The sequence below is a fragment of the Halichoeres trimaculatus genome, unplaced genomic scaffold, assembly GCF_033239565.1.
Source record: "Halichoeres trimaculatus isolate MK-OKI-2021-1 unplaced genomic scaffold, fHalTri1.1 fHalTri1_scaffold_17, whole genome shotgun sequence".
Classification (NCBI taxonomy): domain Eukaryota; kingdom Metazoa; phylum Chordata; class Actinopteri; order Labriformes; family Labridae; genus Halichoeres; species Halichoeres trimaculatus.
The window spans coordinates 5066878-5079093 of record NW_027437195.1 but is presented as its reverse complement, the minus strand read 5'-3'; the positions used below and the strand labels follow the sequence as shown (position 1 = coordinate 5079093).

The 12216-nt window shown below is 37.8% G+C and overlaps 1 protein-coding gene across 3 annotated transcripts in view; it reads right to left on the bottom strand.

Moving 5' to 3' along the window:
- Positions 1-12216, bottom strand: part of alk (ALK receptor tyrosine kinase) — a 644227-nt gene that overhangs the window by 98207 nt on the left and 533804 nt on the right. For all 3 annotated transcript variants that reach the window (XM_074691249.1, XM_074691250.1, XM_074691251.1), the window contains exons 7-8: positions 3142-3276; positions 2197-2300 (exon numbers count right to left, since the gene is read on the bottom strand). In XM_074691249.1, coding sequence (XP_074547350.1) covers positions 2197-2300; positions 3142-3276 — 239 coding nt within the window. The remainder of the gene's footprint in view (positions 1-2196; positions 2301-3141; positions 3277-12216) is intronic.

The following is a 12216-nucleotide window of genomic DNA, read 5'->3' as shown; positions in this document are numbered from 1 at the left end:
TGCATGCTTCTCAAACTCTCTGCGCTCTGACCCTCAAATGACCTCATAATCCTTTTTCATACAACCTTTGTTTCATCTTGAAATATCATTTAGGGCGTTCACGCATTTTCAATGATGCTGAGAGTACAAAAAACAATAACAACACAACAATACAATTAAAAACAGTTACATTCAAAAGCAGTGTAATTCATTATCATTTGAACTGACCAATAGAAAAAGCTCTTGTTGAAATGTTTGTTGTAAAATGCTCCCCGGTGAATGAAGCAGAAAAACCTGAAAGCAGTTCTGCCAAATAAAGTGTTTACCTATGAAACTTTAAAGATTAGGTTACTGGATCTTGATGGGTATTGATTGTGAGATTGATTTACAGACAACAGAGATGTGACGTATGATGGCATCTTACTAAGTAAGGCTTTTTAAAGGAGTAAGAACCAGTGCCTGTCTCATCTACCATTCATATGCTGTTCTTTGCTGCCCATTTATCTCCATGTTTGGGCATTGGTTGACATTAGGGTATATGGTAGGCTATGTAGCTTAGCAGTCAGTGTGAGGGTGTTCAGGAAGTTTGTAACCTCAGTAGAGCGTGTGCAAGTGTTCATTTAAAATACAAAGGTGAAGGTTTACTTTATCACTAGAGCCCGACTGATTAATTGGTCGGGCCGATTATGCCTGTCACTGATTAATCAACATCGGCCAAAATGCTGCTGATTATAATAAATTTTGCTCCGCAGAAATTCTGTCACTCCTGTTCCCGTGTGTCTGTGTGTTGGGCTGTACACTGGCCGAGTGCCTGCCCCCTCCACCATTATTTAATGTAAGACTATAGAACAGTGGTTTAACGTTGTGTTAGTTGCTTTTTTTGTGAGATAAACAGAGATAAATGGTACTGTTATTTCACACGTCCACCATTATCTAATGCAAGACTATTTGCTGCGATTTAACATTGTGTAAGTTGCTCATTGTGTGTTTACAGTTTGACTTTTTTCTACTTACTGTGTTTAAAGTTTGACTTCTTTATTTATTGTTGTATTTACAGCTTGTTCTTATTTATCATTGGTTAACACTTCAGTTCTTATGTTGACAGTTTTATAATTAAAGCTCCTTGTTTTAATTTAATAGTGTTCTGTCTCTTTCTTGAATCATATGGGTATTATAATAATTTTTGGTCATATACAATATATATCCTGTGTATATAAATTAATTGATTCTATATATCAGCCGATATATTGGATATCTCTCAATATATCGGATATCAGCCGATATATTGGATATTGGCTTTTTTTGCCCCCAGTATCGGAATCGGTATCGGTATCAGTATCGGCCCCAAAAATCCCATATCGGTCGGGCTCTATTTATCACCTCTATGGAAACTAATTCATAGAGTAGTCTCCACACTTGGACTTTTGGTTCAAGGGTTTCTAACAGATCTGAACAAGTTACAACCCAACCAAAATCCTAATCTGACCAAAAAGAAAAAAAAAGAAAATACAAATAGATTCGTGCGCTGGAAAGTTTTAAAGTTCCTGTGAAAAGATTTCTTCCTGGGTTTGTTTTGCTGGTGTCATCCTGTGCAATTAAAAACTAATTGGATCAAACCTTCTTCCTTTGAACTGTGAGATGTGTCACTGGATAAGCATTTGTTATTTCTTCACTAAGTCTGAAGCTCTTCATGTTCTTGTTGGACACCTACACCTACAGATGGAGGTTACAGGTATACAACAAACTATTTAAATTATTAAACTCGTTGTTAATGGCCTTGTTTACTTTTTGTAGCTCATAAAGAAGCTTTACATAGATTTCAGCCTGTGATTCAAGAAGTCCCCATGTGGGCTCTGAGGTCAGCTGGAGCTTTTAAACAACCCAAAGACATGAGCAACTGAAAGCCAATGAAACTTCAACTTTTCTGAGGTGACTTCAGTGAAATAAATTCACAGTAATCATTTAGAAGAGACGTTATCACTTTACCAGTAAACAAAGTTTATGATACAGAGTTGCAACATTAATTTCTGGCATGTGTTCATTCATAACACATGTGTTTTGCTGAGGGAGGGAACTTGGCAGACGTACCAACAACATTCATAAAGTGTGTGGGATCAAGACTGCACTGCCCACTGTGCACATCTGACCCTGAGTAATTATGTGCATGTCAAACAGTAATGATCATGCAATGAAAGAAAAAAACTCTAGTTAGCTCACCGTGCATCTGGAGTTTCTCAGAGGAGGAGGGAAGAGAGGGCTCCTCAGTAACGCTGAACCACGCTGGCCTTTGGACTGACCTCCCTCCACGCTGAACGCAGCACCTTTAACATTCAGCACACAAACACACACAGCACAGACAGGGGCGGCAGTAAAACTGTGTTAGTTAAAAAAAGAAAAAAAAAAAGAGTTCAGAACAGTTTTTGGGATGTGAAATTGAAAAAGTCTGGAAGTATATGTGGATGTTTGGAGCTGTGATTGAAGTCTAAGTGGGCTGTTGGCATATTATTTGATTTCTACCTTTTCTACCTTAAAAGACATTTCAAAGAGTAACATTTCTGAAAAGCACACTTCAGAGGAATGATGGAGTAAAAGCACTCAGTTAACACTTCCTGTATGTCGTATCAGGTAACTGTTATACTGTTGTATACGCTGAGAAGAAAATCCCCTACAAAATAAAAACCAAACACGACATAAAAACAATGCTTCCTTTTTAGTTCCTTCACAACAACCTCTGAGACTTCTGTGGAGAACAAAAACAGTCCTCTGCTCTTCAAGACTTTAGAATCTCATGGAGAGAAACACTTGAGTCACTGCACTGTCGATGAACTGCAGATGTAGGACTCAAAGTCTACACGCTGCAGCTCACACACCCCGTGGAATAGTGTGAGGAGCAGCACACTGCGCTCTGAACAAGACAACACATCCATGTGTGACACTTCAGAGACTTTGGTTCTCTCTGCACATTCACAAGCTGTTAGACTAAAATATTCAAGGTCACTGGTTTGAATTCTCCAAGTCTTGCTTTAACTGTTCAAAGAGGACTTTGAAGTTCTTTTTAATGAGACATTGACACTACTGAGTACACATTTAAGAGAGAGTCTGCAAATAGGCCACTTGATCACAGCAGTGTTTACACTATCAAAAGAGAGGAGTGTGAGCCACCTGATGATGGACAGCTCTTCCGGGTAGCCTTGGATGGAGCCTGGAGCCGTCTCCAAGAGTGACCGCGGCCTGTGATTGGCTGCCATCCACACTCCCCATCCTCAAAAGAACAGTAGCTGCCGTTGAGAAATTGTCCTGCAGAGATACCAGAGAGAGAACACATCAGGACGAGGAGAGGCGAAATGACAAGGGTAGGGGGCGCAGACAGAGTGGACAGGCCCAGCAGGGGGTCTGAGGAGAAAGAATGGAGTAAACACTGACAGAGGAGCTGCCAAAGAGGAGAACAGACAGGGGTGGGCAGGGGACTGGGGGATCAAGGAGCTGAGCGACAGTGAAGTTAAAGAGGTTGAGAGGAGAGGCATGCTGCCTCACTAATGGCTCACAGGACTGCATGTGTTGGAGGAAATTAGGACTGAGGTGAGGTGGGGGAGACTTTCAGAGCGACTGAAGACACAGATGGAGAAAATGGAAAAGGCCTGAAGAGTGAAGAGGGAGAGATAGGGAAGAGTGGAGGAAGGAGGACGAGGGTCTGAGGGGAAATGAGAAAGCTGAGGTGGTGACAGGACATGTTTGAGGGGCAGCAATCAGGTTGAAATCACTTCACAGCACGGCACGAGCCTCTGAAGCTTTGGTTTTTAATTCAAAGTTTGTCTGTACAGCAGCATTGCAGTGGAATTGGTTAATTGGATTTTGCAAAGCCCGTGTAACCATGAAAGGAGTGTGTGTATGTGTGTGTGTCCTTACTCTGGCATGGAAAGTACAAAGTCCTTGGTTTACATCACGGTTTGGGCACATGCTCCTTTTTAAAAAAAAAATATAACCAATGAACCTGTCCAAGGTGACAGAATGTAAAAACTTATTTAATGACATATTGAAAGGTAATGCACTTTTACTACTATTTGAATTTCATCATCAGCCATTTGTTTAAGAAAGGGTAAATCCTATAACGTTGATCATCAAACAAGAAAATGGATGTTTTGAGATAGTGTATGCTAACTCATAAATCAGCTATCTCATAAACCCAACCAAGAGTGCTTGTACCTAAACCCCTAAACCAAATATTCAAAGGTAGATTCGTGGTAGTAAGTGGAATTCAGCCAGACCAAATGTGTATAAATGGAATAAAAGTAAGTTTAAATTAGTTTATCATCACCTGTATGTAAACAAAATTTTGTTTGTTTCATAGCTTCATAGAAGTGGGTCACTTTCTCATGAGGTTGCTCTCACAGTCACATGATGAATACAGAATAAACAAACTCATGATGTACGGGATTTTGTATTTAACAAGTGGCTGCACAAATGTCTAGGTCAGACGATAAAGAAGAAAAGTGTTGGTTGTTGGATGCAGAGATTGGTTTGATAGATCTCCTCTAAGGTAAGAACTGGACGAATGGAGGATCACACTAAACATGAACAAGAATCAATGTGTACATGTGAGTGAAGGAGCTCAATCCAGAATGGAGATACTGCTAACTCATCCAGTTTCTACACAATGTACATGCATCAAGAGTGTAAATGGCCACAGGGCCATTGTGTTGCGGTTCAGGTTCCTGTGTGCCCTGCAACTGGCATAGAGTTAGGAGGTGTGTCACAGACACCAGACTTTAGAGTTCAAAGTTTGTTTTGATGCTGGTCAGAGATGCACCCTTAGTATGCAAAGTGAGGTTGGTCACAATTGTATTTTAAATACAGTCAAGGCAAGGCAAGGCAAATTTATTTCTATAGCAGATTTCAGCAATGCAATTCAAAGTGCTTTACAGGCAGAACAAATTATAGAAAACAATTAAAATTCAATTAAAATGAGATTAATTAAAAAGATACAATAAAACAAACAACAAAAAACAAACAAAAGATTAAAATTGATTTTAAAACAGATTTTAAAACAGATTTGAAAAACATTTTAAGATAAAAACAGATTTTAAGATAAAATTTGCAGTGCAAAATTGAAGACAAGATATTAAAATGATATTAAAATGATTTGTTAAAATGCTCTAATAAAACAGTCAGGTGAAGGGGACTCGTCAACATTTTGTATTACAGGAAGTTGCAATGATTGCATGATGGGGCAATGCAATTGTATTATTTGTAAATATTGATTTAGTTTGTGATTGTGTCAGGAAGTGTGTGCATGTGAGTTTTAATATCTGTGAAAGGTTCTGGTTGTAAAAGATTGTAATACGTATTTGTCTGATGTGTTTTTTTTTTTTTTAGTTTCACGGTGCCACATGTATGAGGTTACATTTTTGCAATCAGAAACTGGATTTGAATTAAAATATTAAACTTGAAAAAGCATGATGTGTAATGGAATTTAATGTTTTAATGAAATTGAATTTATATTATTAATTGAATTATTTTTTTATTTGACTTTGAAAATGTATTTTACCAATGAAAATTCAAGTCTTTTTACACTTTAAATTCAAAAACACAGAATTCAACTTACAAAAGGCAGATTCAGTTTTACAATCAATGTCAATTCAGGGCAGACCATTACGTCATCTTGTGCCCGTCAGGGAGACTAATAGAGCAGATTCATGGACCCCTCAACACATCTGCTAACTGTGCCGACATACCAGGGCTGTTGTGTTAGCTGTTGTTAGCATGCCCTGCGTTTAGTTCACAAATACCACACAAGGGATGTAGATAACACTGTGGCAGCATTTCTACAAATACAAGTTTAACAATACTATGTACACGGCTGATTTAGTGTTACAAACATTTGTCAGAAGTGCTTATGAACTGATTATTACAGGAGCTTGATAACTGTTTGGAATGGGGGGCAGCCATCTTTGATTGTCAACTCAGGGGTGGTGAGGGGCGTGTATGTGATTTCATTTATTTCTATACCGGCTATTTCTTTAGGGGTTGCAGGGCTGGTGTTAGAGCCTATCCAAGCTGTCACTGGGCGTTAGGCGGTACCGGTCGCCACTTGATCACAGGGTAACATAGTAGACAGACAACCAAGTGTATAATGTGGTTTCAAACTTGATTAGTCAACCCCTGGTCTTCAGCCATCGTTGAACCGACGATCATCCTGCTCAGGGGAGGAGTACAGCTAGACACAACACAGGAGAAGTGTAGAGGGTGTCTGTGCATCTGTGCACGATTAGTCTCCCTGACGGGCACAAGATGACGTAACAGTCGTGCCACTCTGAATTGAAATTGAACTGTAAAACTGAGTCTGCTTTTTGTGAATTGAAATTGAATTCTGTGCTTTTGAATTTAAAATATAAAAAGAGTTGAATTTTTCTGAATTTTTGAATTTAAGGTATAAAAAAGTTGAATTTTCATAGGTAATATACACTTTCAAATTCAAAATAAAAAATTAATTCAATTTCAAAACATTAAATTCTATTACACATCACGCTTTTTCAAATGAAATACTTTAAATCAAATTCAGTTTCTGATGGCACAAATTTAATCTCAAACACATGAAATAATAAAGACGTGTTGAACTCTACATGTGATATGCAATGCCAGGGGCTGCTACAGAGAGTATGTAGAAGAGAAAGAAGACCATAAAACATCCAAACTGTTATTTGAAAGCAGCTGAGATTGTCCACTGCCACTGACTGTGAGGTCTTGAAATGTGCCGTGAAATACAGCGATGAAGAACTGGTACAGCCACAACAAGCTGTGACATCAAATCAGTGTGACTGATGTTATTTATCACCGTTTCTGTTTTCAATGTACTTTTTTTTGACCTTGTTAATAATTCTCTGAGATCTTAGGTTAAGCAGTTTGACATTGCTTTATTGTTGTACTGTGTATGTAAACTTGTCTCGTCCTTCAGGAGGACAACGCCATAGCAACCGTCTCTGAAGTCATCTGAGAAGCCTTCATCGCAGTGAATACGTGTCTCAAGGCATCAGACGGTTCGCCTGAGATTCAAAAAGTGAAGGCATTAACGACAAAATGACTGGAATTAAGGAATGTAATGACCCAACCTTTTCACAATTCAATCAATTTAAGTTTTTTGTACATGTTTTAGTTTAAGCAGTGTAAACTGAATTGGTTTGCAATTTTCATCTTCTCCAATTGATTATTCACTATCTTCAAATATGTAGCTTATTCACTATCCACAGGTATGAATAAGCTACATATTTGAAGATGCAGTAATGTAAAATAAAATATGGATATTGTTAATCTTCTCTTGACCACAGAAGGATAAAAACTGTGAATGGCTAAAAAAATAAATGTAAATTTTCCACTGCTTCATGTGGATCCTGTTGGGGATAAATGTTTGAAAAACACATCAGGCTTCAAACTTTGGTGTACCATTGTTGGGAACACTGAGGTTTGTTCTTGTTTGGTGTCTCTGTTTGAAAGTTTTCATCTTAAGTTTGCTTTATGTTCCTTTTATCCTGAGATACTGTCTGAGTGCCCATTACCTATAAGAAACACTGAGTGCTCTGATAACAGTGTGCTTTTTGGAAATGGCATCATCCAGATAATGGAAGTGAAACTGGCCTGTGTGGAGATCATAAGGGAGGTATTCTTCAGCAAGAAAAGAAACAACTTTTCACCAAACAAAAGCGATTCTGAACATCATGAAACTGCCACCATTTCATTTTCCCCCAAAACGACACAAAGAAACAAACTAAACTAAACTAAACTGAACTGAATTGTATTTTCTATTATGTTTTCTTCTATCCAATCAAATATTTTCTGACTATTTTTAGTTGATAAGTGAATTTCATGTGCTTCAGTGTCTTGTGATGTTATGAATCACTTAATGTCACTTAGATGTTCTTTCTACAAAGCGCTAAAGCATCAAAGTCACATCATATGACGGCCGCTCATGACATGAATAAAGAAGTCTGTGATGATGTCACATATGCACACATTAACTCTCCGAGGATGAGCCACTTTGTGTGTCTTTTTATAAAAACGCTATCACTCATAACTGTTTGCCATCAGTCCCGTGCTGACTCTCTGAGATGAAATCAACCTGGACCACTTTAGGTAATGAGGTGTCAATAAGGCCGACATAACGCCGTCATTAATTCTTGATGAAAACTGACGTGAACATTGCTTAATCTTTGTGAATGGAGAGTGGAGTGTCATACCGTCACACTCTTCACTTTCAGCGCAATGTCAACACCACTCTGCAGACGTCTGTCATGGCAACTTGACAAGAGGACGCAGCCAAAAACACACGCCATGGCAGACTCCAGGATTTCATCACCAGTTTTCTTTGTATCAGAGAGTTATACTGTCCAAAAACTTCAAACTAAAAGAACTGTGGTTACATTGTATTTTTAAAAACAACAACAGCAACAACAACAAAAAAAAAACATTCGAAGAACAGTAACATAGGAAGTGAATTCGTATGTAATAGGGTCCCAATCAGAGAGAGCAGAGAAGCAGAGTGATGTTCCGCCGTGTTATGAAAAAGCAAATCTAATTATCTATGAACAGTTTTAAAGAATCCAAACAAAAGCTTTTATTTTTGATAATTTTTCCCATTATTTTCAACATGTTGATCGTTTTTTTTACACGTCAAATACTTTTGAGGATGATAAGAAAAAATGCTTTTATATTTCTTTTCATATATTTAATTTGCCATTAGCAACTAAGGTTTACTAGCTTCACTGAGATGCTAAGAGCTTTTATGCAGGATAAAAGCTTGATGTAAACAACTACAGGTTAGTGATTAATGAACAGAATTTTGGGGTTATTTGAGTATAAAAATGAATGGTAGACCCTAATAAAAAAAATAACCGATGAAATAGAGGTTTTTTTTTATATCAAATATCAATATTTGACAAGATGTATTTGTTTGTCTTCAGTCTGGCGTTACTATGGTGGTTTCCACATTGGGAGGGGTCTCATCTTGTAGTACATTGCTGTGATTGGTCTGCCAGAAACGTGTGTACTGAGAAACATTCAATGTTGTCTAAAGAGCAGCGACAAACTGCAATAAAACGCATTAATTTTTGTGATGTGACATTTTTCTGTGGCTAATTCACTGTAATTAACATGTTGATACCAGTAATAACACTACTTAAAATCAAAATATTTAAGTGTGGAAGCTCAAACCAGAAATGCAACCAGGGCTTGACATTAACACCCACCCAGCCGCTAAATGCGGGTGAATTCCAGCTGTGGCGGGTAACACCATCACTCCTACCAGCCACTTTGGTGGGTTGAATTATTTAATTGCAGTTTTCTGAAATGGCATCTGAAATACTAAACCAATTGCAGTATGAGACTATGACACTACAACTCCCATGAGCACTGCCTGAACACAGTGTTTGCTCATTGGTCCATTTGCAAAGTCTTCTGCTGACAGGCGCCCCAGTCTGCAGCCTCCGTCTTGGACATTGTGACAGCTCCCAGCACCTGATAATGCTCACTCGCGTCTTTTTTGCTCTCTATTATAAATAGATTCCGGGGTGTCAGTCACAAACTAGTGCAAAAACTGCCGTAACTTTTTAAAAATGAGGATGTTAATCAGATGGAGCTCATTTAAACTCAAACTGCATCGATTTCATCAGCAAAGGGAGGGGGGGCACAGAGAAAAGAGGAGCTGGTCACAGAGAAAAGGAGCTGAAGGAACAATATTTAACTTCCTTTAACATATTATATATATTTATCAAAGTTATATGTAAAAATTTCACTCTGGAAATACTGTAAACAAACCAAATCCTTCTAAATAAATGAAACTTGTGGTCCCGTGTGACTTATATCTGTTGTTTTTGTCTTCATGATGCATTTTTTGACTGATATGACTTCAAAAAAATGTATGATAATACTCCAGAGTGACTTATAGTCCAGAAAGTATGGTACTTTGTTTATTACTCAGAAATTACTATTGTAAATAAATATTTAAGCTGAGAGTGTTTCTAGCTAGATTTTTTTTTACGTTTTTTTCAATAAATCTTCAACCTTCACAACTTTCATTAAATGCAATAATAAACTCCTCCTTTTATTACTTTTTTTCAATAGTCTGCATATTTTCATATTTAAGTAGCAAAACCATTTCAGAGCTGAATACCCGATTTATGTTGTCTTTATTTGAATGTGCACAGGGGTCATTTACATTTAAAAAGCTTGTAAATCTATTTCAAGTAAACTTTAGCGTGTCATCATCCGGATTAATCATATTAAACATGATTATCCAACAACAGAATTGTGGCTAGTGAAAATGCTAAGTGGCTAGTAACTCTGGGAAACCACTGGCCACAGTGGCTGGTGAGCACAAAAGTTAACGTCAAGCCCTGCATGCAACTATACATTTTATTTATTTCTTCACTATAAAAATAAATACTTTTTTTTTCTTGAGAACTTAGTTTATTTACCTTCCTATCTTCTGTAGTATTAGTTTTCAGGTCACTTACACCACGGTAACATCATGTGAGCACAATTTTGATCACATTCTTCATTCATCTCATCAGTTTGGGTGACAGCAGCATGACTTGTCATGATCTGGCCAATCAGGGTGACCTGTCTTCTCTTTGTTTCCCAAGATTATGGGATAAATTAATCACATTATTGGGATTTTTTTTTCTTTTTTGATTTAATTTATTCAAGATGATTCAAATAAAAGTTCATAAAAAAAAAAAAAAAAGAGTTGACTCGTATTACAGGATATGGATCACGTCTGCTTCGGGGTCCCATGTTTCTATAACTGAATAAAAAGTGCTGAAAGAACACTTACAGAGAAAGAAACAGGATTGATTATTTCTAAATGGAATGATGGTTAAAAACAATCCTGTCAGAGTAATTTCATAGACGTGTGTCCTGACCTAGCGAACTAGTGAAAGCAGTGAAAGCCACCATAGACAAAGAGACAATGACGGATATTGCAGCACATGTTTACTTGTGTAATGATTGATCATTGGGGGAACAGTGATCCCCTATGATCCAAGGTACATATAAACAATGCTGCAGATTACTGGAAAATTCCCGCTGGCTTCAATCTTTGATGCGTACAACATTTCTTTTTAGTTGTGGGGAAAATGTGGTGCTGGAAAGCAGTGGGGCGCCTGCAGAATGTAGACTGACTAAGATCAACTGGAGGAAGCTGCGACTCTCAAAGAGAGGAGGATGTGTTTGCGCATAATGATGCACGAGTAGGACGATGAGAGAGATCCACAGGGATTTGATTTTCCCTTATATGTCAGGAAGCTTTGTGATTGACACAAGCTAAGTTTGTTCCTCCTGACTCTCCATGTTTTTTCTCTGTTAATGAGCCTTGGCAGAGCTTATGAAGGATTTAAATAGATCAAATCAGATGAAGATGAGTCGTTGATGGATCATAGAGAATTGGGTATCAGAGAGGGAACACTATGTGATTTGGGTAGCAGGGGGTAATTGTGATGAGTGATTGAGATAAAATGGAACTAACACAGAGCCTAAGGTAGCAGGAGTTGCAGACTTTTGGGGACAGAAAGAAAAGAGACACATTCAGGGTGTCAGGGTGGATGGATGAATAAGCTACAGATCCTCTGACTGTGCTTAATCAAAAAGCACAAGGGTTACATCTACTTCTGAAAGAGATTGAGAGCTTGGAAAAGAACATTGATTCAGAGTAAATGACAGCTGGCCTTCATGCTATTGTGTGCTTGCACCATTACAAAGTCAGGAAGGGGAAGGGTAGACGGGAAAAAGATTTCTCTTTGAAACGTCTCCTGTAGCATTTTCCTCTGAAACCCATCAGCCTATGTCAAGTACTTAATGGATTTTGCTGTAAAGTGTTTACATAAATGAGAATCAGTTTTTTGGAGTATCCTGTTTTCAAGTCAGTGTATCTTCATACCATATTAGAGCTTTTAGGTTTTAAGAAATCAGAAAAAAACCTGAGAGATCACTGGACTCTGTGGCCTCAGCCAAGTGAAATGACAGTAAGACATGTTGTTTCACAATGCTTTTTAACCGATATCACAGAGATTTCTCCAATTGTTGAGAACAGAGAGACTCTGCTCTTTGGGTAACTTAGAAGAAGACACTGAAATTTGAATTTTTTTTGACAGTAGTCTCAGTTTCAGTCAATTGTTTCCTAATTTCCCAAATAACATTTTGATTCTGCAGAGTGGGAAAACATTTGGGGTGACACTAATACTTCAAATCAGT